This window comes from Sinohyriopsis cumingii, chromosome 14 (genome assembly GCF_028554795.1).
Source record: "Sinohyriopsis cumingii isolate HCF-2022 chromosome 14, ASM2855479v2, whole genome shotgun sequence".
Taxonomy (NCBI): domain Eukaryota; kingdom Metazoa; phylum Mollusca; class Bivalvia; order Unionida; family Unionidae; genus Sinohyriopsis; species Sinohyriopsis cumingii.
The window spans coordinates 98,004,106-98,031,402 of NC_142974.1; the positions used below are offsets into that span (position 1 = coordinate 98,004,106).

At 34.7% G+C, this 27,297-nt stretch overlaps 1 protein-coding gene across 3 annotated transcripts in view; it reads left to right on the forward strand.

The window, feature by feature from the left end:
* LOC149784458 (uncharacterized) overlaps positions 1 to 21,492 on the forward strand; it is a 47,347-nt gene extending 25,855 nt beyond the window's left edge. For all 3 annotated transcript variants that reach the window (XM_089932540.1, XM_089932542.1, XM_089932541.1), the window contains exons 6-8: positions 3,089 to 3,207; positions 7,649 to 7,751; positions 13,513 to 21,492. In XM_089932540.1, coding sequence (XP_089788666.1) covers positions 3,089 to 3,207; positions 7,649 to 7,751; positions 13,513 to 14,225 — 935 coding nt within the window. In that variant the 3' untranslated portion in view covers positions 14,226 to 21,492. The remainder of the gene's footprint in view (positions 1 to 3,088; positions 3,208 to 7,648; positions 7,752 to 13,512) is intronic.
* The last annotated feature ends 5,805 nt before the right edge of the window (positions 21,493 to 27,297 follow it).

A 27,297-nucleotide genomic window follows, 5' to 3' on the forward strand; every position in this document is an offset into this window, starting at 1 on the left:
TTGCTCTTTGACGAGGCACTTTTTGTACCAGTCACGCTAAAGGCTACTGTTACACGATCTCCTACATGCTGAGTCATAATGGCAGATAAGACATCAAAGACAAGACCTATCTGATCTGTCAAATATCGAGTTCACATGTTCAAAGACATTGGCTTTGTGCCCAAAGTGGATCTCTCATGGGTGCTAACCTCACTGAATAAGACACTGTTTGGTTCACCTCTCATCTTCTTCACTAGCCAAGGTTTCAATATGATAACCCTACCTACACCTTGGCAGATCAAGCAGATATTTCTGTGCTTTGGGTCTGTGGATTTCATTGGATGTGGTGGCAAGCACACCATATTCAATCAAAATTAAGTTGTTCATATTTGAACACTATTCCTACATGATTGAGACAAAGGGAGCACACATTTGAATGGACTGATAAATAAGCTGTTTTCCACTGCCATTCCATGTTTTACAAATACCTTTCACTCAAACACACCTACCGGTATAATGGTTTCCATCTGGTACATAGTTATACTTTCGATATAAAATTTAAAAAATATCCTTTTGAAGTAAATTGCCTCCAGCATTCCCAGCAGATGTACAATGCACCACTGTTACACGCTATTGGTTATTTGATAGTACATACTAAGGGAGGCAACTCATGAAATCCAATAGATATTGCTAGGACAAAGCACTAAAATATCTGTTCAGTCTGCCAAGATGTAGATAGGGTTATCATATTGATACCTTGGCTAGCAAAGATCGCCACTCATATAAGACCTGCTTCCTACTTGGATTGGTGACAGCAGGCAGAATTAGCAAGAGACATGCTTTATCAGTTGACCTGAACTGCCAGTACTTACAGTTCTGACAGAATGGGACAGAATAACTCATGATGACCTCTGCTTTCATGGACTTCCATTTATGAAGAATCAGAGTGTTGTAGTTTAATACCTGTCTATTCTGGACACTTCATCTCAAGGTCATCTATAGGACCCAGTGTGAGCTCTGAAGTGGTACTTAAAATGACTGAATCTGTGTGTTGAGGAAGATCATGCCTCTTCATACCCCACAAAGAGGGAAAGGATGACATATCAGCACAGACACGTTCATCCTGGATAAAATGGGTTATTCATTCTGCATATCAGGAAATTTCAGCTCACAAAGTTAGGGTAGTCATCGCAAGCATTGCATTTGAGCCAAACTGCTACCTAACTGACATTATCCATGCCATAGGATGCCATTCAGAGTCGACTTTCTTCAGCTTTTATCTCAGAGATATTTCATCACAAAAGGTTCAGCTTGGTGTGGTAGGACCCATGGCTATGGTGCAACAGGATATCTTCCTGGGTCATTCAACAGCTTCCTAAGACCACAACTACATGACTTCCATTGGATTTGTGGGAGGAAAATGAAGTCTATTGCCCATTTGGGTTATCTAGAAGCTGTCTCATATGTGGTAGGGGCCCATAGATGGCCTCTGCTGGATAATGGAATGTAACTTTCTCCACCCCTTACCTGTTCTCCTAAGATATTATGATTGAGTAATGTATTCAAAGAAGAAACAATTTTTTTATAGTAAAGTATTAAATAATATTTACCTGATCATAATACACCTGCACCCAAGCAGCCTCCATGCAGTAGTATGGAGATCCAGTAGTAATGGAAGTATTCATGGGATTTGGCGCCAATCTCTATATCGAGGTTAGATCACTCTAACTGCCACACAGGTGGGCAGGTAATTTTCAGCTTTTTAGCTACAGTGTTTTAGCCTTTGAGGGCTGGATTTGTGAGGTGGTAGTAGTAGTTCTCGTAAGGTATTATGATCATATTATTGAAGAAACATATTTTAGTAGAAAAAATATTGGTTTTATACTTTGTATATGGTTTGATTTGTAAAGAAGAATAAATTCCCCAGGTTTTCTTTGCTGGTTATCCATGTTATTTAAAAAAAAAATCTTGTAATTATTGTTAAAAGAAATTTTGATTTCCTTTGTTTTGATGTATGATTGCTGGGTTCACTTTTGGTTATAGATTATACAGCTTGGCCTAACTACAGATGTGCAGATATAAAAATACCGTTACCTCCAATTGTTCATTTTCAATTCCTTGAAGTCGAATGTAAAATGATCCTGTAAAAATTTTTTGACTTCCTTGCTGTAGTTCATTTGTTGAACTTTCAAAGCTAGTATTGCTTACTCTTGCAAAATTCATTATCCTTATTTTAGTACCTACAAAAGTTAGTGTACTTTAGGTTAATACTGGCTGATTTTTGAACACGTGGGAGCAGCCATTTTAATCGACTGTGTGCTTTGATCATATTTTCCACAAGTACAACTGGTAATGAATTTCAGCCACAGTATGTGAAAGTAGCATAGAGATTTGCAGACATTCTCGCCAGTGTGCATGTTGCAAATGTAAACAGCTTCACATTACATCTTTCACAGATATCTGTAGATTACACTTCACATCACGTCTGTCACACATATCTGTAGATTACACTTCACATTACGTCTGTCACACATATCTGTATATTACACTTCACATTACGTCTGTCACACATATCTGTAGATTACACTTCACATTACATCTGTCACACATATCTGTAGATTACACTTCACATTATGTCTGTGACATATCTGTAGATTACACTTCACATTACGTCTGTCACACATATCTGTACATTACACTTCACATTACGTCTGTCACACATATCTGTAGATTACAACATATGTAGCATTTCAATGGTAATTGCATGAATATATTTACAAAAAAATGTTATGGATTTTTTTTGTCATTTAAGAAAGAAAGATATGACAAGACATAATACATTTATTATTAAGATTGGTTGGATTTAGAGAGATATTGGTATTGTTTATGATCCTAGGAAAGGGACATGATTATAAATTTATCTTGCAAGTTATTTTAATAATATTGATTTTGTTTAATGTAGTACCCTATACCCTTTTGATATTTCTCAATACTTTGAGTTTCTTTACAGCCAGTATAAGAAATCACCATCTACATAAAATGTGAATATAGTTTGTAATTATTTTCTTGTCTTGAAGTATATTTTTCAATTATTTATTTTATTCCTCAGGAAAAAAGGAGCCACCATACACCAAAGTAACAGCAAGGGAATCCCTTGCAAGTATGAATGCACGTGTTGCCCAGAACACGTATGAAGTCCTACCTGATGCAGACAACTTGTATGCTACAGTAGGTTTCCATAAACATGTTATTTAATATTGATGCTATGTAAAGGGTATTTTGTTATAAACATGTTATTTAATATTGATGCTATGTAAAGGGTATTTTGTCATTCACTGCAAATTTTTGTTTTGTCATCTTAGTATATTGTGATAGCATCTACCTGTCCATCAGTCATATCTGCCACTGTTTGGCCATCTGTTCTTCTCGGTTTGTCTCTTTCCAAATGGTTTGGTGCAACTTCACTAAGCTGTACAGTACATGCATTGTGGATTTAGGAAAATCCAGATTTCTTTAGTGGAAATTAGTCGGCTCACGCTGCTGTCCATCATGAATTTAGCATAGTGGTCATCATAAATGTTCATCATGACCTAGCATAGTGGTCATCATGGATATCCATCATGGACCTAGCTCAATGGTCATCATGCTATTGTCCATCATGGAACTTTGTACAGTGGTCATCATGCTGTTGTCCATTATGGACCTAACATAGTGGTCATCATGAATGTCCATGTCGTTGCTTGTAGTGACCAAATTATGCTTTGATTGCCCCCATTGTAAAGTTGCTGCCATATAGTCATGTAATAATGGATGTCCACTTCATTGTGTGAAACTTATTTGTCATCTGAGCTACAGTATATAATTCAGATGTTATTTGTAAGTGGTACAATGCTTTTGAATATTCAAAGATTTACATTTACATAATAAAATACATTAGCATGACATGTATTACTAGAGATAAAAATTAAATTATAGAGCTAAGAATCTCATGAGAATATTCAAAAATGTGAAAATTTAAAGGTACAGTGATTTTAATCACTCCGTCTCAATGAGGAGCAAGACAGACATGTGATTCACTGTATACTTACTGTTTATAAGAAGACTACCAAATGCTCATTGCTGAATTCTTTTGTTAACAGTTCAGTCAAGTATAATTGTGGGTTTTGGTCATCTGTCAAATTTAATAGTACCAAGTTTAAAGTAAAATTGATGAAAAAGCAAAATGATTGAAATACTTTTGGTAGGAATTAAGCTTGTATACTTCTTACTTTGAGGTAGAAACAGTTTTATGTAATGCAGTACATTCTTTCAGTCCACATGACACATACTGCAGAACTGTTCCCAAGTTTCAAGAAAATATCATTTAAGTTACATGAGTTCCACTGATTTGTTATATTTTGACAAAACTATCCTTGCAAAGAAGTTGGAATGAGTACAAAGGAAACAGTTCATTCCCCCTACCTCCATGAAACACCATTTACAACATTTATTTTGATAGGGGTTGTCATTTATTCCAACAGAATGAAATTACTGAGACAGAATCTATAATTGCCCAAATGACATTAAATCTTTGGGAACCAAAACTAAGTTTTAAGTCATTTGAACAAACTGTGGACACCAAAGTAGAATAAAAAACAAATAATATCCAGGGAGGAAATGCATACATGTACATAGTACAGAAAAAAGGGTGGTCCAGTTAGTAAATGTGGAAAACGTTTTCTCCTTTCCAACTGGTGGATAATCAGATAAGCTCAATTGCTAATAAATAACACAGTAGAAGATAACTTACTATGATAGCAGTTCTCCTCAACATGCATCTGCATGTACGTGTCTCTCTTTCTCACACATTCATTTCTCATACAGGAATGGTTGGCAGTTGTAAAAGGTGGTTGACATTTCATGTAAATGTAAGCACATGTATTGTTATTAGTGTGTAACTAAAAAGCAGATTTCATCTCAAGTATAGCAGCAAGGACAAAAACCTATTTTATTATATGCTCATTTTTTTCTCTGTTATCTTTACATTGTCAGAATCATTCTGTATTTTACGATATTGCACACCCTCATATTGCATTCAGAATATACTTTCTTAGTAATGGAAATCCGAATTACATGAGCCATGTCATAGGTTCTCAGTCTTGATTACACATTACTTATGTCAACATGCTTCTCCCTCGCTTTTTCAGTCTGATGTATTTAATGTGGAATTGTCACATATAAATCCAGCCCTTAATTACAGAATTTCATAGAATCGACAAAAATACCAAAATCTGTTCATTCTAGATCAAATGGAAAACTTGCTGCAGTACGCATTCATTCACAATATGACTCCAAATTTCAATTTTAAGTAGACAAAAATGCCATTTTCTTTTGAAACTTATGTCTAGCATGTGAATAAGTTCAAATTTTCTGGCTGGAGTTATGTGTGCATTAATAATGTTATAATTATGAATCTGCGCTTATGTATTTAGGATCTACTACATGAATGTACATGATTTGTTTTACAAAGTAGTACCTAATACACTATTGGGCACACATGTCATGCACATGAGTGTAATATGAACGTATGCAATATTGTAAAATATTGCACAATTCTTACAATGTAAAGTTAACAGGGACAAAAATGAGTATATAATAATACATATTACTGTTTTCACAACAGAATATAGCATATAGTTTCATTACATCACTTTAGTTTTAGTCTAACAGTGGAATGTTGTATTAATAGGTTTTAGCTCACCTGGCCTAGTGTTAGGACTGGTCGGCCTGGTGTCAGGATAATGTGACTGGGTGGGACATCATGCTACAGGCATGATGCCCCAGTGCTAGACATCACTTTAAACTGCCACACTGCAGACATCATAGCAGTATGACTGAAAAATTGTTAAAGCTACGTTAAAAACCCTAATCACACACACACATGCTTTTTAGTGTCTTTTGTTCAAAACATGGCCACACAGTGGGTGCCAAATGTAAGAGGAAAGGAAAAATTAACTTATAAATTTTATCTACTCCATAGCTTATCAACTTTTAAAAATTCAACATTTTCTTTAATAATTTAATTTAAAATTAGAACATCAATGATTTTGGACATGTATAGTTGAAATTTTGCCATATTTAGACACAAAAACAAATTTATAGGAAGAAATTTTTTTATATGTTGTATAATTGAATAGTTTAAGTGTCTGAGTTGTCCCTGTTTGGCAGTCTTAGGCTCAGACTAACAACAGACAAGTGTATGAATTGTCCCAGTTTAGGGTCTCAGTTTTAGACTAATAACAGTCAGTTTTATGAGTTGTTCCTGTTTGGCAGTCTCAGGTTCATACTAACAACAGTCAAGCATCTGTGTTGTCCCTGATTGGTAGTCTCAGTTCACACTAACAACAGTCTAAGTTTCTGAGTTGTCCCTGTTTGGTAGTCACAGGTTCAGACTAACAACAGACAAAGAGAAAATTATGCAAGGCTTGTTTGCCCTTGTGGATCACTGGTTAGCCATAGCTGATTGACAGTTGTTGATAGATTGATTCTCCATCAGACCAGAAATGAGATTCCCAGCCTTTCCTTCTCCATAGTAATGGGTGTTAAGATTTAATGAGTTTCACTTCTATAAAAAATAAACTCTTGTGGTTCAGGTAAACTATAGAAATCAGAATAAAAATGTTGTATAAACGGTAATTCAGCTGTACATTATTAGCAGAATGGTATTTTATAAGTTTTGTTACATTCATGAGTTGCAAAATATATGCATCCCTTTTCTACCAGCAGTGCCATCATTGTCAACATTAAGGTTTCTTTTTGAAGCTGTTGGAAGTAATATTATCTATAGTAGTTGCTGTATTTAACTGAAACCTTTGTGTAGTATTAATGTATTCCTTCAATTTTCTTTTTAATACTGTGGACTCCTGTATAATAATAAGGTTTCCTACTTAGATTTCCTGTTTAATACTAAGGTTTCCTGTCTAGTACTTAGATTTCCTAATACTAAGGTTTCCAATTTAATACTAAGGTTTGCTGTCTAATACTAATGTTTTCAGTCTGTTATTAAGATTTCTGTTGAATACTTAGGTTTCCTGTTTCAAACTAAGATCTCCTCTCTTGCTGCATTTGCAGTATTATGTTTAGATTCTTTGTTAAAATATTTTGATATGATTTTACTTTCCAAAAATTTGTACTCTGATACACTGAAGTTTCCTGTCTAATACTAAGGTTTTCTACCTAAATTTTGTTCTCTGATATACTTCGGTTTTCTGTCTCTCATAGACAGCACTCTTTGTTCCATGGAATCCTTGTTTAATAGTACTGATATTGTTTGTTTTTTGTTTGTTTTCATAACTTCATTAATTCAATGAAAATTGTTTTCACATTATGAGCTTCCACTCCTACCTGTACTTTGTATTTTGTTGCTGATGTAATTTTGGCTGTATATTGGTTACATTTGGTAGGGTAACAATTTTCATACATTACATGGTTACTCAAAACCAGTTTCAAGATCCAACATTATTTGTATGGAAACAATAGAATTCCTTATGTGGAAACAATAGAATTCCTTCTGTGGAAATAATGGAACTCCTTCTTTGATCCACATATTTTATTTACTAGTTAAAATGTCATTTTCACAAAACAATGCAAATTGATACCCAGAAGGAATTCAGAATTAATTTTTTTCCAGGTGGAGGGAGGGTCAGGGGATGGAGTAGTGAGAAGATCTGTAGTGAAACAGGACGTGACGCAGAATGCAAGCAGTGACCATTATACAGAAATAAAGGCAGGAGGTACTGTAAGAGAGTAATGTTTTGTTCAAGGTGAAAATTTGTTGAAAAATGCTGAAGTAATAATAAATGGAATTTGTACATCATATATAGTTAAAATTGTTGGACCATCAATGTTCTTTTTATACAAACTTAGCTCCTTAGGTATAATTACACTCAATAATACATTGATTGACATTAGTTTGGGTGCAATTACACACAATAACACATTGATTTACTTTAGATTGGGTGTAATTACACACAATAACACATTGATTTACTTTAGATTGGGTGTAATTACACACGATAACACATTGATTTACTTTAGATTGGGTGTAATCACACACAATAACACATTGATTGACTTTAGATTGGGTGTAATTACACACAATCACACATTGATTGACTTTAGATTGGGTGTAATCACACACAATAACACATTGATTGACTTTAGATTGGGTGTAATTACACACAATAACACATTGATTGACTATAGATTGGGTGTAATTACACAAAATCACACATTGATTGTATTTAGATTGGGCAGCACATCTTATCAATTAGAAATAAAAAATGATTCAGTGACAACAGGTACTAAAAAAATGCCTTCCAAATGTAGACCCAAAACACATAGTTTTGAAAAATCTTGCTGTGACTCAAATTCCACTTGCCCCAAAGATCCATCCTTTTTTTTGCTATTATTTTGACACATTATGAAATTAAAAACTGCTTTTGATTAACTCATTTTCTGCATTTATTTCCTCACAAAATAATGTATTTCAGAAAAAATTGTAACCTTGTATTTTAAAATTTTGATTTGATTTTGTTTCCTTAAAAACATTGTTTACGGCATGATTGTCTTGTATTCCATACCAAAATTGTTTATGCTATACAGTGTTTTCAAAATTTATTTACATCTGACTTTATTTTTTTTTTAAATTTTGATTCCATTTGACCTAAAACAATATTTTCTTTGAGGCTGTGATGTCAATATTTGTCCATTTGCACTGTTAATGTCAGTCCGAGTTTCCTTTGACCCTTGCCACCCCATTTTTGATATTTGGACATTTATGTTGGGTTGTAGGGTCAGAGTCCATTCCCTATTGAAAAATTGGAATTCGCTGACACCATTTGATGTCGGCATGGTGTAGCTACTTACTAGCTGGCCTAGCAAACTTGAACGACCTTACATCGAGGTATACCTGCATCAGATTGATAGGAATATGATTTATTTTCTCAGAAATTGCAGTCATAGCATTCGTTATGTCTTTAATCCGCTGACAGACAAGACGAAAGTACATCGTTGATGAAATTTGACCTGGATCTGGCCATTTGCATTCCTAGTCACATGACTACACAACTCTCACAACCTACATGTCAATGACATCAGAGGTCATACAGTCACATGATAGCAACAATACACCATTTCTAGTGTTGCTGTAGGAAAACAAATTGAACATATAATTGAAAGTCACATAATTTTTATAGAAAAATGAAAAAACAAACTTCTCAAAATATTTATTGTGAAAACAATGACCGAAAATCTGTAAATGTTGCAGCAATTTGAAGAAAACCTGATTCACTACACAGAAAGCACATGTCATTGTGGCTGTCACATGACACCAACAAAAACATTGCTGACACGTGTTCGGTACTTCTTGAAAATGGTTTTCTCCACCCTGCTGCGATACCGACAGGTTTGTGGTCGTTGTTCTCAGAATAAATATGTTGAGAATTAAGTATGCATTATATTTATTTACAGACATTAAGTGACATCTATGTAATATGTCCAGATTCTATGTACAACAACTTTGGAAATTTGTTTATTGTCGATATCACGTGACTTTATGACCTAAATGGTGTTGGCAGATTCCAACTTTTCGATAGGGAATGGACTCTGACCCTACACCCCAACATAAATTTCCAAATATCAAAAATGGGGTGACATGGGTCAGAGGAAACTTAGACTATGTTAATGTCCACCTTACTGGCTGAAGCTGAGGTTCCTAAGTATTTGATGTGTTTTGGTTTCTTTTATGCTTTTGATATTGTTCATGAGTGTGAACCCCCCTCATTTGCATTGATCTGTAGAGGAGTTGATGCCTAACATAACCGCTCCAGTGGTCTAGTGGTTAGAGCATCCACCTCAGATGCAGGAGGTCACAGGTTCAAACCCCAGCCAAGTCATACCAAAAACTTATAAAAGTGGTGCTAGCAGCTGCCTCGCTTGGTGCATCAACTTACAATTAATGCATGTTCAGGCATGGTATTCTTAATAATTTTAGCATATACCATTGCTTTTGGGATCTCAGTCTTCAGTTTTGCACTCAGGTCAGTTTTTCATTGCTGTCAACAGGAAAATCTATTCAGGAGACTTGAAGCAGTTTAGTTTTCTAAAGCTGCAAAAATCATCTCATGTTGCATGATTGAAGTTGAGAACAGAAATGAAATTGCAGAGCCATGCTATTTTAATATGAATTAGTTAAAAGAACAGACTCGGGTTTTGTAGTTAGTTAAGATACAGTGGCTGCATCACAATTACAGAAAACACCTGATTAATATATCAACAGAATCAGCAGCCACCATATTTTAATAAAAAGGATTAAAATACAAGGCAGTCACTGTGCCCTTAAAGTGAAAGACATTGTCATGGATGCTTTTATAAGTCACTAGTCCCATAGCTTTGGTTAATTGTCAAACATTTGCATAGGTACCACTGAATATATTTAACCAGTGATGCATTACCCTGTAAGCATGAGCAAAGGACATCTCATTATTATTCATAAATGACAGTACACAAACCTTGTAACTTCATTAAGCAGATAAACTTCATAAGGTGAGTAAGCTTTAAAGAAAGCCTCAGCAGGGGGAAGAATATTAATAATATAATTTTGTCCTTCAAGAACTTCACAATAAAAATGATACATTTCATTGGCTATCCAGATTTTGTTAGGCTAATTAATTAACATTTTACTTTTGACAAATCTAAGAATCAGCTCACTTAGAATATGGGGGAGGCCTCATCTAGATATGGATGGAAATTTGGACATTGGGCTATCCTATTTTTTAGTACAAGTGCAGAGTCCAAAAATGGGTAATTTAACCAGTAAAACCAAATTGGAAAGAACAATTAATGCAAAGAGAATGCAGAATGAATGCATTTTGAAGAAATGGCACAAGTGTAAACTCAGAATGCAGAATAGTAAATGATACATAATAAGTCACATGACTTTAAATTGAGCATAACTTCATAGGAGTTTAAAATAAATGATTATCAGCTGGTGATAGGTACAAACCTTCAAATGAGCAATTTTACAAGTAAAACAAAAATGGAATGCAAACAACATACAAAATGAATGCAAATGAAATGAATGCAGTTTGAAGAAAGCACAAATACAGAATGATGAATGATAAATATTGACAGAATGAAGTATCAATGTTAGTGGAAAGATATGTTAAGGCAGTTCTCGTATTTCACTTCATGGGTACTAATTCCATTCGATATTTTAGACCTAGTTTGGGATCAACCTAGCCATCAACTAAATTGCTATGTGTATTGTACTTGATGCTGAAAGGCCTTACAGTGAGTGCTTACCCAATAATTAGGTAACAGCCACAACAATATAAGGGAAAGATGGTTAGCACACTCTGTCTTTCCAATTTATTACTATCTGCATTATCTCTACAACCATTTTAATAAATGTATGTGGTACATGTATTTGATTGTCAAATTTAGTCACAATATGAAAAAAATTGGGAAAAATTCATATAACAGGAAAGCATTATCTCAATCTGTTAATCCAATAACTTAAGCTAGTTGTTCAGGTTCTTAACATTACAAAAGTGCATGCTGTTCTTTTTGTGGAAATTTTTGTGGTGGTGCAAAAATTATATTATCTTATGTCTTTACATGTGAAATATTAAGTATGCTGGGGGGGACTAATGTTTGGACAGAATTATCACTGGTTGTATTAAGTCTGTATCTAGCAACAAGCCAAAACACAGGTTTTATGTCTTTAAAATACGTGGTTAGCAACAAGCCAGAACACAGGTTGTATGTCTTTATATCTGTGGTTAGCAGCAAACCAAAAACACAGGATGTATGTCTTTAAATATGTGGTTAGCAGTAAGCCAAAACACAGGTTTTATGTCTTTAAATATGTGGTTAGCAGCAAACCAAAACACAGGATGTATGTCTTTAAATGTGTGGTTAGCAGTAAGCCAAAACACAGGTTTTATGTCTTTAAATATGTGGTTAGCAGCAAACCAAAACACAGGATGTATGTCTTTAAATCTGTGGATAACAGCAAGCCAAAAACTTAGGATGTTTGCCTTTAAATCTGTGGCTAGTAGCAAGCCAAAAACACAGGCTGTATGCCTTTAAATCTGTGGATAACAGCAAGCCAAAAACACAGGCTGTATGCCTTTAAATCTGTGGTTAGTAGCAAGCCAAAAACACAGGCTGTATGCCTTTAAATCTGTGGCTAGTAGCAAGCCAAACACACAGGCTGTATGCCTTTAAATCTGTGGATAACAGCAAGCCAAAAACACAGGCTGTATGCCTTTAAATCTGTGGTTAGTAGCAAGCCAAAAACACAGGCTGTATGCCTTTAAATCTGTGGCTAGTAGCAAGCCAAACACACAGGCTGTATGCCTTTAAATCTGTGGCTAGTAGCAAACCAAAACCACAGGTTGTATGTCTTTAAATCTGTGGCTAGTAGCAAGCCAAAACCACAGGCTGAATGCCTTTAAATCTGTGGCTAGTAGCAAGCAAAAAAAACTGGCTGTATACCTTTAAATCTGTGGATAACAGCAAGCCAAAAACACAGGTTGTATGCCTTCAAATATATGGTTAGTAGCAAGCCAAAACCACAGGTTGTATGTCTTTAAATCTGTGCTAGTAGCAAGCAAAAAACACAGGCTGTATGCCTTTAAATCTGTGGTTAGTAGCAGGTCAAAAGCAGAGGCTGTATGCCTTTAAATATGTGGCTAGCAGCATGCCAAAAACACAGGCTGTATGCCTTTAAAACTGGCTAGCAGCTAGTCAAAATATAGGCTGTATATCTTTAAACCTGTGGCAAGCAGTTAGCTAATACCACAGATTGTATGCCTTTAAAACTGTGGATAACAGCAAGCCAAAAACACAAGTTGTATATATTTAAATCTGTAGTTTGAAGCAAGCCCAAACTTGGTACCCAGTGAAAAATTGTGAATATATGATGATTTTACCTCTAAATTTGTATCTTGCATATCACAATATGGTGTGGCAATTTGATGTTGCCATAAGCCAAAATAAGTGTGTTGTATTATAGTATGGTTCTAAAGTACAATGCATCAATTTTAATCTTATAAAGGACTTTTTACAAAACATTTGATTAATGTGAGCCATGTATATCACAAGCTTTGAAGAACTTTATTTATTTGATCTTTACCTTTTATTCTCTGTACCTTTGACAGAAATTTATTGTCTTTTATATTTTAGCTTGTTATACTTTATGTTAACATTATTTGGATATCAAAGCAGCACATTGAAAGAAAACCTGGGTATTCAGCTTTATTTTCCAAAAGTGTTTGTGCAATTCTTCATTTTTTATCTTTTTTTAAGACTTTAATTTGCATTATTTAGCCATTTTTGAACTGAGAATCCATTAAATACTGATGCACACAGTCACTTCGGCCAAAAAACAGCATAAAAATAAAATTACACTTCTAAAATTTGATTTTACCAAAATTTACCTATGCTGTAATAATTGATGTACAGTAATTATTATTATTATTATTATAGCTCCAGCTCCACCATCACTAGATAGTCTACATATGATGGCACGAGTTCATCAAGGGGAGATAACCAAGCGATTCACTGAAAGAAAACCTGGAGATTCAGGTGGCTATTACAATGTCAGTCCCAGTTCGCCAGTCAGCCCCCATATGACTCACTCACGGACACCCTCAGGGGGTGATTTTATGGTTGCTTCAGCAACCCCAAATGAGGGTGCCTGTATGGCAGCATCATTTGATCCTGATTATCAGTCTGTGGTGGTTAGCAGTTCTTTGGAGGAATCAGAGTTTGATCCTAATTATGAAAGTGTAGATGAAGCTAAAGCTAAAACAAAATACCAAAGTATTGATGAAAGTAAAAATAAAAATTCTTCCGACATGAGGAAAGTTCGAGGTCATGTTTATGAGGAAGTGACTGTTCCTGATGAGACGGCATTTGCAAAACAACATGCTCTTAATAAACATACTTATGAAGATATTAAGGATGTACATGGAAAATGGAGAGAGGAAGGGTCAGTGCAAAATTCTGGCGATGTTCAAAGAGGGTTTCTTGGACACATAAGAAAATTATCAGGTGACCACAGTAAAGTTGTAAAAAGAAAGTCAAATGATTTCAAAGAAAAGGACAAGAAAAGGGAATCAAAACGTAAAGTTTCAGAAAGCAAAGAATCCAAAAAATCAGATGCAAAAAAGAAATCAGGGGAACTGGATAAAAAATAATCAAGGTTTTTCATCTGAAGAAGATTGATTTATGTTAATTTCCATATGTAATTAGCATAATTGGTTTGTCATGACTATTGTAATAGTCACTGGTATATTTGCCATTACTTTTTAAACTGTTGTATGTTTAATTTTAAAGGGGGACAACACCTAGTTGATAATGGAGCTTGTTTACAGAATGAAAGGTACAGAAAACTATTTTTAATAATGTTACTTGAAAACCTATACTTCATCAGTCATGCTTAATTCTCCAGAGATAATCCTTGTAATACTTTATTCTCCAGATATAATCTTTGTAATGCTTAATTCTCCAGAGATAATCCTTGTAATGCTTAATTCTCCAGAGATAATCTTTGTAATGCTTAATTCTCCAGAGATAATCCTGTGTTACTTGATAAGCGTGTCTATTGTTTTTCTGAAAATTTGTAAATGTTTTCAAATATAGGTGACAACTGGGTTGCTGTTTGCATTTTCTCAGTTTGACAACAGTACACACAAGGTGGATTGACCATGCTACACTTGTTCTGGTTAAGAGTTACTGTATTTGCCAGCATATAAGACTATACTTTTTGACCAGAAAATCTTAGCTTCGTCGTATACTCTGAATAGATTTATATATGGATTATGTCATCCAAATCACTTCATTGTATTTTTCGTATGGAAAATAATTCTCCAAAGGTATAAAAAAATAGTGTGTAAAATATATATGTCATTTTGGGGAAGAGATCATATATGAAAAAATATAGGATCTGACATTGAGTGTTTTGAATAATTACATGATCGCCAGCATTAAAAATTAACATTGATCAGATGTAACTGTGCTAAAGCAGCATGCACGAGTAATGTATGTTGTTTGTTATGTACATTGTTTAAATTTGATGACATATATGTGCATTGCAATTGACAAGTTAGAAGATGAATAACCATGACAGAGACATATTCCATCACAATTTTCTTCTTGCACCTAATGTTTAAATAAAACATATGCCCTATTGAGAAAGAGAGACAGATAGACAGATGTCTTCACGATTGTAAATCTATATTGTTCACTTACCTGATGACCGATCTTACTCATGTACAAGTGCAGTACTATATTCCCTTATCTATTAATACCACTAGGTAAGCAATTCCTTTTAGTTTTTAATGCCACTTCCATTATTACATGAATCACATGGTTTTGAAGTGGTCTCTACATGCTAATTAAATATGCTACAGCTGTAGTCAGGTTTTCCAAGATAACACCTGTTTGAAGTCAAGATTCGGCAGACCAGATCAGATTAGCAAGGCTACCAGTTGGGAAATGAGGCTACCAATGGGTATTGTGAATATGTACCATATAATGAAAGGAAATGTCAGGTGGTTTACTCATGTAAATTTCTCAGCCAGTGACATTTTTGAACATGCTAACAGAAGGACAGCAATTTAAAGTACATCTAGCATGAGCAAAGATCAAAAACAATTGCTGCCTAAGTACAGGAAGATCACATGCACTTTAAAAAAATCTTATTTGTTGCGAATGGAGAGGTTGTTATACTTGCAAGGAAAATTAGACAGCATGCTAAATGGTCATTCTTGGGATTGAACCTTATGGAGTCTTTATAGATGTAACTACAGTGAATATTTAAACCATGAAGGAGTATGGTATGTAGTTTCATAGTTTACATTTACTGTTTCATTTGTTAATGTTGTTTCTTTTTGACAAAAGCTTCAGCAACACGGGGGCAATGAGGTAAAAAAAAACACATGAAGAGCTGAACTTTCTCTCTCTCTCTCTCTTGTGGATCAGACCATATTTTATTTTGATCATGAGGTGCAAGAAGAAAAATGTGATGGAATACATATGCATTCTACTCTCTGTATCTCTTTTTCCCCCATCCCCCACAAGACAAACTGGAAAAAGCATTTTAGTATTAATGATGCAATTTCCCTATTGCTGGTAATCCAAAATAGCATACAGTGATACTTTTAATAATTATGAAACCAGAAGTTATTATAATTTAATTCCACACAGCTTCGCAAGTTTTTATCCTCTCTGTAGCTGGGGCCCCGAGTGGTCTAAAGCGCTCTCCATTATGGATCACTGCCATCTCACCTCTGTCTGTGTGGGTTCGAGTCTTGGATTCAGCCAATGTGGGTATGTGAGAAAGCTTGCCAGTAGCTTCTCGTGGGTCAGTGGTTCTTTCCGGGGTTTTTCCGGGTTCATCCTCCACCATTAATACTGGCTGCCATGTATAGCCTATCATGTGCTGAAAAATGGCGTTAAACCCTACAACAACAACAAATCCTCTCTTATTATAATTTAATTCCACACAGCTTTGCGAGTTTTATCCTCTCTGTAACTCAATAAATTTTCAGATTAGCATCATTATATATAGCTACATAATACATTTAAAACAGTTTATGTGAAACAAATTAGGTACTTTTAGTTACATTAAATGATTCTGACTGGAAAGGTTACTTAGTTAAAGATAAGATAAAATTCGCGATGCTGTGTGGAACAAGGTGAAAAACACAACCCGAGGTATTTATCTGGCCTCGTCTTATACTCAGCATTGACTTATATATGGATGAAGAATGGAAAATTTGCCAAATTTATTGATTTGACTTATATTTCGCATCGACTTACAGGCTGGCTAATACAGTATGTTCAGTTTAGTTCATTGACATACTAAAATAATTCAAACATATCTTTTACTTCACTCAGCAGGTACCAATATCACTAGACAATACCAATCGAATTAGGGGTCTGCCAGGCCATTTAATGGATTATACCTTATGTATTTGAGATCCATCTTCCAAGGCCCGACATCAGTTGTTTACCCAGCCTGACATAAATCTATAACAAGTTAATACTCACACTACAGTGGATTGCAGGTCTAATTTGACATGTAACACCTTGATGTCACACCATGATGTGGGTATAATTAAATGACTACTGCAAGTGGAAGATGGTCAGTACACTCTGCACATAATATGGTCACAATTATATAGGGAAATGCAAGGCAAAACTGTTTGACATCATATATGGAAATGCTAAGTAAAGCTGTCTGACATGCCTGTAATTAAGATTGTCATAGTTATATAGAGGAATGCAAGATAAAGCTGTTTGACATGCCTGTAATCAAGAGTGTCATAGTTACATAGGGAAATGCAAGATAAAGCTGTTTGACATGCCTGTAATCAAGATTGTCATAGTTATATAGGGAAATGCAAGATAAAGCTGTTTGACATGCCTGTAATCAAGAGTGTGATAGTTATATAGGGAAATGCAAGATAAAGCTGTTTGACATGCTTTAATTAAGATTGTCATAGTTATATAGGGAAATGCAAGATAAAGCTGTTTGACATACCTGTAATTAAGATTGTCATGGCAGTGCACCTAAAGCTAGATTTTTCCATCACATTTTATATGAAATCTTAAGCAAGTAACATTAAATCTTACTTGCCCAGAGAAATGTATTACTTGTCCAGGGCTGCCAGACATATTTCTTTTCTTGATTCAATACATTCAGCATGATGCCAGGGAAAATAAAATTTGTGATTTTCTCCTTGGCAGTATGTGTTGACACACACACACACACATACACACACACACACACACTAACTGAGGTGTTGTTTACTGAAACTGTATGCTTCATTAGGTAATATATTTGGTGAATGAATATAAAATTACTATGGGGACCATTGTACTTAAAATACAGTGGCTATGAGGCTACCCATTGTGTAATGAAAATGTGGCCTTATAAAGGGATTTCTCAAGAGGGAAACTACTGCACTAATGATCAAAACACTAAAAGTTGTAAAAGTTTGATCCATGGTGTTTATCATTGAAGCTTACAGTAATATTTTAATCCAGTTTTTAAGTGAGATAATAATTGGTAAGAGAGATAACAGTTGGTAAGTATTTAGTAAAAGGATTAGGAATTAAATAACTTTAGGTCAAAGAAAAACTTTTTAAAAACTAATCCAAGTTTCCACAGAATTATCACATTCCATGACAAATGTTTTGACAGTTCTGCTGGGGTCATAAGCTAGAGTGCATTTCATATCCAAAGCATGAAATTCATTACAGCCATATGGCAGTGAATATGGTAGTTGCCAAATACAGAGACTAACTATACTTGCATGAAATTGATAAGTAGCATAAGGAATGGAGAATACAGTTGGAACTTCCAACCATAGATTGCTACGAAAAAAAAACATAATTTGATGGGATGGTAAAGAAAATGTTGGACTATTTTATAAGCCTAATATTAGAAGCACATATCTGCATAGCAGTCAAACGTTTGAAAAGCAACACACCAAATTCAGATAATGGAGATTCAGAAATTTATCCCTAGCTTTGCATTAATGTCAGTTATAGCATGTACATCATTTTCTAATGGCACACATGATGCAAAAAATCTGCTCATTTTTTGGGACTTGGCTTATTTCATATCATTCGAAGCCCATCCTATGATGTATATTGTAAATAGCTCTAAGAAATGAGTATATTGTACATAGATCTAATGACCTTAATTGGTTAGGCAAGCTTATGTCATGGGACAGAAATCAAACTCTTACCTTCAAAGAAAGTACCTCCCGTTATTCTAGTTTCCCAGGTAATGGATTCATGCTGAACAATGCATAATCATGTCAGTATAAAGACATTTATAGCCGGACATATTTTGTGATATAAATTGTTTATAAAAAGTTACATGATTTTTAAAATATTTTTAATGTAGATTCTTAAGAGCATTGCAAATATGTGCTTGCAATTAGAGCTTGGAGAATGAGTATTAATTTTTCTCAACTTGTGTTCATTCCTTTTACCCAGTTTAATGACAGTAAGAACTTGAAGCCATCGACATTCTGATCACTTTGTTTTATCATTTAACTGTCATCAGAAGCCATCAATGTCAACATTATTTCTGTAGCAGCTTTATTTTTAATATGTTGTTAATTATAGCCTTATTCAACATAAATATATGCTTTACATATAACTGGAATCATTTCACATTGTTTAATTTATTTACTAGTTTGCATAATATGCAGTAGGTTTTTCATGGAATCACAGAATGCTTAGTGAAAAGATATTCTGCAGTGTGAGGCCTCAGTTAAATTCTCACTTTTGTCATTCCTATCTACATTTATAAAAGATGAGTTTCCTTAAAAATGGCTGCACAAATGAGCATTTAAAAAACGTATGGGTCTGAAAATAGGAAAATATTTTATATGTTAATCATCATCAGAAAATAATCATTGTTCTGTTACAAACCAGTTGCTAAAACTTATTTAAATTTAGCCTTATATTTACCTTTTAAGGGATCACCACTAATTCAGTGAACATTCCATGCCATCAGCATACTGTTATTTCTTATGGACAAGATTTAGCAAGCTTCATGAAAAAGAAGGAAATTGTATATAAAATGAGTGCAGCCTACAGCTGTTTTTTTTCAACACCCCCATCTGTATTAATAAGACTGATATACAGTATGTAATGTTATGTACATTATGACTGTCTTTCAGTACGCATTTTCATTTTCAAACTGTTTGGCAAGTTATTTTGTAACTTGATGAATGTATCAAGCAAGTGGTTTTAGAGGCACATGCATTTTCCATATTCAATATATTTTATGCTGCCTTGGATACAAAGTAAAGCATAAGTAATAAATATATAGTATATAATTCATAAATGGCGAGTGATGGACAATAGGTAACTTCATGGGAGTCTTTGCATATATATATGTTATTTACTAACATTTGTACCAATTGCATAGAAACATGTCATATAGATCATGTTTTTATTATGTTGGTCAGAAAATGATTAGGTACATAAAAAAACTGACAGACTGATTACACAACTAGTGTTAAGCTAACCTCAACACTTTCAGGACTTAGTGGCATACACAAACACATAACAGAACAAACAATAAATGCAGAAAGAAAGAAATGAAAATACATAAATTTCTATGATGCTTTTTACAAAAGAGAAAGAAAAAGTTGAAATAATTTGTCTGATTTGTAAATTTGCATGTTACATTTTAGATACAGTGATTAAACGATGAAACAATAGCCTACCCAAGGGCAATGTATTCTGATTAGGAGTACAAATTTATGTGGAGTGTAGACTTGATAGATTTTTATTTTTGATGGGTCACTGGCTTAATGGTCTTTTCTTTGTGCTGCTACATAATAATAATAAAACAAAAGAAGTATTTGTGGTGGTAGCAGCAGTAGTAGTGGTAGTGATGATAACAATTGTATGCTAATTGGCTATACATTCAGTGCATTATTTTAACAGGAATTGCCCACAGCCTCAACTAAAACCAAGACAGTAGGAATGAAAAGAATCCTATCAGATCCAGCACCTCCAAAACTAAAACCCAATGGCATAAAGCAGGAGGAATCAAAATGGGCATCTTTTTACACATAAATGATGATTCGAATTGTCACATGGGAATCAAAATGGGCATCTCCACACATAAATGATGATCCTAATTGACACATTATTATTTATTATATAATTTTTTTTGTAATGTTGAAATGTATTAGTACTCCAGCTATTATTATTATCATTATTAGTATTTTGATTGTTATTGCTGTTGTTAATGTTTTGATGGTGTTGGTTTTTGCTGTTATTTGCTCCACAGAGCAAAGAATGCTAACACATTGATCATTGTATATGTAGAAAAGCAACATGCATATTTTCAGAGTATGACAGTTTGTTTCAACTTTTGCTTTCTTTTTTGTAAATATGTATAGATAATTAAGCATGATGTAGAATTGTGTATTATTATTTCTTTGTTTCGGTATTCATCACAGTAAGCCATAATAACAGAGATACTGCAGTTATGGTAAGTTTGGACTGAATGCTTAAGTAAAACACATTGTAATAAAGATATAATGAATTATGGATATAATATTCATTTTTGTGGCCTCCTCTAGAAGTTTGTTAATAGTACATACATACATACATACATACATACATACATACATACATACATACATACAGTTTTCATTCTTAAATGACATGTAAAAAAGAACAAAAAACTTTTGATTGTCAAAATATGTTTTGACATATCAAATAATTGTATATATGTCATTCATTGTTTAATTAGCTTTCATATTTTATAAGTATGTCAGTATTTTTTTAATTTGAATTTCAGTATGTTTTGTAATTGTATTTTAGATTATAATTTTCTTTTTGTATAGATTTGAAAGCTTTTTGTATTTATAAAATAATTCGTGTTCCATTGTATATATCCATTAAAATAAATTTAATTGCTGTTTGATCCCCTTTCTTTTTATCCCAGGTCCTGTGAAATTTGCAGGGGACCTAGAAATGGGTTCCACATAGCTGCCAACCCTCACGAATTTGGTGTGAATTTCACGACTTTTTCAGCGATTCTCGGATTCACGCCACAAACCAAAAATTCACAGATTCTCCAATCCTCAATTATTTTAAATGTTTAATAAAATAACCGATTTCCCGTTAAGCGCTAGTCGTGATATTTGCAGTTGCCGAAACGGTCCAGTACTGCTGGTCGCGATATTAGTAGATCTACAGCCGATTAGTGATGCGGGAGGTCGTGGGTTCGATCCCCGGCCAAGTCATACCAAAGACTTACAAAAACGGTACTAACAGCTGCCTCGCTTGGCGCTCAGCATTAAGAGGTTAGTGTTAGGACTGGTCGGCCCGGTGTCAGGATAATGTGACTGGGTGGGACATCATGCTACATGTCTGCGGCATGATGCCCCAGTGCTAGACATCAGTATAAACTGCCACATTGCAGACATCGTAGCGATATGACTGAAAAATTGTTAAAGCTACATTAAAAATCTAAATCACACACACACACAGCCGATTAGTACAGTTGGCCCGGTAGCAAGCATTTTAGCCTATTTTAATCTGTATGTATAAGAGTAGTTTTACAAATGCTTTTGAGAGAAACGGGGGCCTAACTGGAATTTTTCTCCGCTCATGCGTCACCAACACTGATTTGAGTTACGGTTCAGCATTGCATGTACGATTTTGAAAACATCTTCACCACTAGGAAAAAAGAACTCTATTACTCAAAAAGTGAAGTTTAATTTGGAATATATAAAAAATTGGCCGTGCATTGTGACATTAAACATTGATATTCATCATGCTTTTTGCACTCAATGCGCCATTGCAGAGACAATGTGAGGAAGCACGTCGGTTGCAAAACACACGTAGAAGATGGGAAAATTAAGAATTCGCAGATTTCAGCTCCAGAATATTTTAAACAATTGGCGGAAGAAATGCAGGCTACCAACGCTGAAGTATTATTTGTGAGTTTTCTTGTCGAACACAATCTACCTTTATCAGCTGGAGACCATGCTAAACATTTGTTCTGACAAATGTTGCCGGACTCGAAAATCGATTCCAAATTTTCCTCTGGAAGGACCAAAAGTGCTGCAGCTTCTGTGCATTCCTCACAGCAACAGTGCAAGCGAAAGTGTATTTTCTCTTGTGAGGAAAGATAAGACTTTAGGGCCTCTTTAGCTGCAGAAAATTTATCATTAATTTTAGTCACCAAGATCAACCAGCCGGCAAGAAGTCTGAACTGTTTAGAAAACAAATTTACGATCAAGCAGTTGAGGAAGTTCAAGTCTGCCACAGTATCATGTCTTGATAAATAAATATTTCTGCATATATGGAGAGTTTTAGTTTTATATTGCGAACTTGATATAGTGTAGTATTGACGGTCGGAGTGGTCAGAGTGGATGGAGTTATTGTCATGGTATTTTTCACGAATTCTTGTCCAAATTCACAACGTTTTATCCCTATTTTCACTAATTGTGAGCCTGGAAGGTTGGCAGCTATGGCTCCATTTGTCTGTCTTTTATAGTAATGTTTCTGGGGCCTAAAATCCAAAACCATGCAAGATATTTCTATGAAACTGATGCGTTTAATCAACTTGTGGTCCAGATGTTTGTATTGGAAATCACAGTACCTACGTTTAGTACTTTTGTTCATTTGCCTGTCCATGCATTTATCAATTCTCCATACTTTAATTTTGGGGTTAAACTCCTAAACATTTTGAGACATCTCTATGAAATTTGGTACACCTATATTACACTAGTGATGTAGACATGAAATTTGGTACACCTATATTACACTAGTGATGTAGACTTGAAATTTGGTACACATATATCAGTGGTAAGACATGACGTTTGGTGCACATATATTACATCAGTGTTGAAGACATGACATTTGGTACACATATATTACACCAGTGTGTAGATGTGCCTTTAGCATTTTGCAGTTGTTGTAATACTTTTTTTAATGCTTTTCCCATTTCTCTATCCATACATCCATCATTCTTGCTTTTGACTTTGAAAATTCAAACAATCAGAATCTGAATGAACCCCTCAACCCTCAGCACTGAGATTTTGAAATATTACTGTAATATTAATGAAAATTTAATCAGTATTTTGTGTGCAATTTAAGGCTCTAATTAAAGATTCTTCCAATCTTCAACCAGCATTCCAGTATTAGATACATTGTGGACACTGCAAGGTACAAATTGGGTATGTTTTGCACTCCCCAAACTCATTTGTATGAATAGTAGTTTTAGACACACCTAAATACTTTTTGCCAGTTATATTGCATAATCTAGTATCTAGTAAATTCATAACCCCATACTTCTGATCCATAACAAGCAGTTGAATTTGTCATAGTATACATTATTTTAAAATGTCTACACTAAAAATTTTAATGATTCAGAATGTCTTTGTTGGCTTGAGCTGCTAGTACTTGTTGTATTTTCCCTGCTTTGTGAAAACCAGTTTTTGAGCTGAAAATAAACCCATATATTGTAATAAGGTACTCATACATCTTTCTTTGAAAAACCAAACTTAACTTGGTTTAAGATATCATCCATTTGTAAAAACACTGATTTTAGCTTTTCTCCATACACTTTACTGGTCATAGGTATGAGCTTTTGGCATGGCATGTTGTCCATCATCTGTCTTCTTACATCCATCTGCCTGCTAGCACAAGGCCATCTGTGTGCTAGCACAATGTTTTTCTTACTGCTTCTAAACTATTTGGATGATTGTCATAAAACTGTACACACACACACACACATTATCCCTGTGGTCTTGTTCATCCTAATAGAAAATGATGCATTTCTGACTTCCAATATGGCTACCACAGCAGCTGTCTTTAAAATCTTATTCTCTCTACTCATGAATGGATGGTCACTGATGGGGTTTTCACTGAAATCTGTGTATGATGTCTTGTTGGTTCTAAATAAAGACTATGTCAATCTGATATCTAATATGGCTACCACAGACAGCCTCTTAATCTTATCACTATGGCTACCACAGACATCATCTTAATCTTATCACTATGACCACCACAGATATCATCTTAATCTTATCACTATGACTACCACAGACATCATCTTAATCTTATCACTATGGCTACCACAGACATTATCTTAATCTTATCACTATGACCACCACAGACATCATCTTAATCTTATCACTATGGCTACCACAGACATCATCTTAATCATATCACTATGACCACCACTGACGTCATCTTATTCTTATCACTATGGCTACCACAGACATCATCTTAATCTTATCCCTATGGCCACCACAGACATCCTCTTAATCTTATCACTATGACCACCACAGACATCATCTTAATCTTATCACTATGGCTACCACAGACATCATCTTAATCTTATCACTATGGCTACCAGACATCATCTTAATCTTATCACTATGGCTACCACAGACATCATCTTAATCTTATCACTATGGCTGCCACAGACATCATCTTAATCTTATCACTATTCTATCTGGGTGGAAATCAATATTGACATTGGGTCTTACCTAGAGGATATATTTTGAAGTTGGGTTGGTACTAAATAAAAATTTTGCCATTCTGACATCCAGTATGGCCATCATGACAACCATCTTGAAAATCATACTCCTCCTAAATTGGGTTTTTCTCATGAAGAGTAATCATTAGTTCTCCCGGTATATGGAATAAATCTGTTGTCCCTTGTTTGCCTGTTTGTTAGCATAAGTTTGTTATTGCTACTCCTAAACACGTTACATAGTCCAGTTGGTCTTAAATGAAAATGGTGCTGCTTGGACATCCGTCTTAAAAATCATGTCACTGCTACTCCTCGTGAATAGATGGTTATCATCATGGGGTTTCATCTTTAAATGCTTCCCAATCATAATACCTTAGGAGAACTACTACTGCCTCACACATACAGCCCTCCCAGATACTTTTAGTGAAAGGGAGCTAAAAGTTGTCTGCCAATGATGGCTGTCAGGAAGAGTGAGCTTCCCTTAAGGATAAGGCTTCGTTGGCAGAACTCTTGCTACAATTATCTAAGACTTTGTCACTGCCACACATTTAAGTACTTGCATGGAGAGCCTAATAGATTTCACATTATGTTCGGGATTTAATTAAATTATGTACATGCATGGCTCTAGTGGATATAGAAAACTCCTGATATATGTGTAATTCCATTATGAACCGGTACATATTGGCAAGTTTCCATACCAAGGCATTCATAGCGTTCGGGTGCTAAGCTTCAATGATTTTACTTGTACAGGTGGTATGTGGATCTTTTTCCCTTCAAGTAAAATTGTCTCATAATAAAGATTGTCATACACACCTTTCAGTTCTTTGTTATGGGCAGGTTTTTTGTGAGTAATGTAGACACTTGTGTACATTTCTGTATTACTTCCACTCTGGTCAGACAAGTACAGGAATATGACTAATGTTATGGCTCTATTATTGTTTCTTAGTCTTTTATATCAATGTTGTTTACCTGAAAAATTACTTATTCCTACCGTAACATCCAAAGTTGAATCAATCTTATTTAATTTTTTTATTTTGAGTGGACTTAGTTGTTTGAATTATTCACTGGAATTACAAAATGCTCATTAATACTTCATGAACTTAACCGTTTATTTGTTGTTGTTGTTGTTGGGTTTAACGCCATTTTTAAGACACGATATACTATTCATGGCGGCCAGTATTAATGGTAGAGAAAGAACCCGGGAAGAACCACCGACCCACGAGAAGCTACTGGCAAGCTTTCTCACATATTCACATTGGCTGAATCCTAGACTCGAACCCACGGAGACAGAGGTGAGATGTCAGTGATCCGTAACGGAGAGCGCTTTAGACCACTCGACCCCCCACCTTTTTTTTGTAATTCCAGTGAATTCAGTAAAGGAAATTTTGGATTACATTGTTGTGATACCTCAAAAGACTATTAACATATCGCCACATTCCATGGCATTGGCATATTTGCACATTCGAGACTACGTGCACATCAACACATTCAATATTGGAACATAATTGGGACACCACTAGAATTAGTTTGGAACTCTTGAGATTTGGACTCGTGATAGAACTTTTACGACTATTTGGGATCTAAAATGTATACTTTGTATTATATGGAAATAAATTATTCGTTGAATTTTACAAACTTTGGTGGTTTCCGCTCGTTTCTTTTACTTAGTTTAGGACTATATAGTCGTAACAAGGGATTCTTTGTCTTTCCAGATTTTTTAATCTCTTTACTGACATTTCTAATGGTTGCAATTTGTCCATACACAAGGCAGGTACAAAGAAGCAATTCCATTGTCTTTCATTTCAGCAAGTGTAATCGCACTTTTACTTTTGGTATAATTCAGTGATTGCTATCATCAGCTGATTGCAGGGAGCAAGGGGCAGTTGGACACATATTTGGTTCACACGTGGAACGATGACATTATTGACAGAGCTTGAATCTTACCACCCTTAAATAAGTGTTGATGCCATGGTAGTCAGAAGCCACTGTATGTACTGTAAGTGAAAGACTATATAGATATGATTCAGTGGCATATCAGCTTGGTATTATTGAGTACTTAATGCGAATGATTGATTCAGTGACATATTAGCTTGGTATTGTTGAGTACTTTATGCGAGTGATCGATTCAGTGACATATCAGCTTGGTATTGTTGAGTACTTCATGCGAGTGATTGATTCAGTGACATATCAGCTTGATATTGTTGAGTACTTCATGCGAGTGATTGATTCAG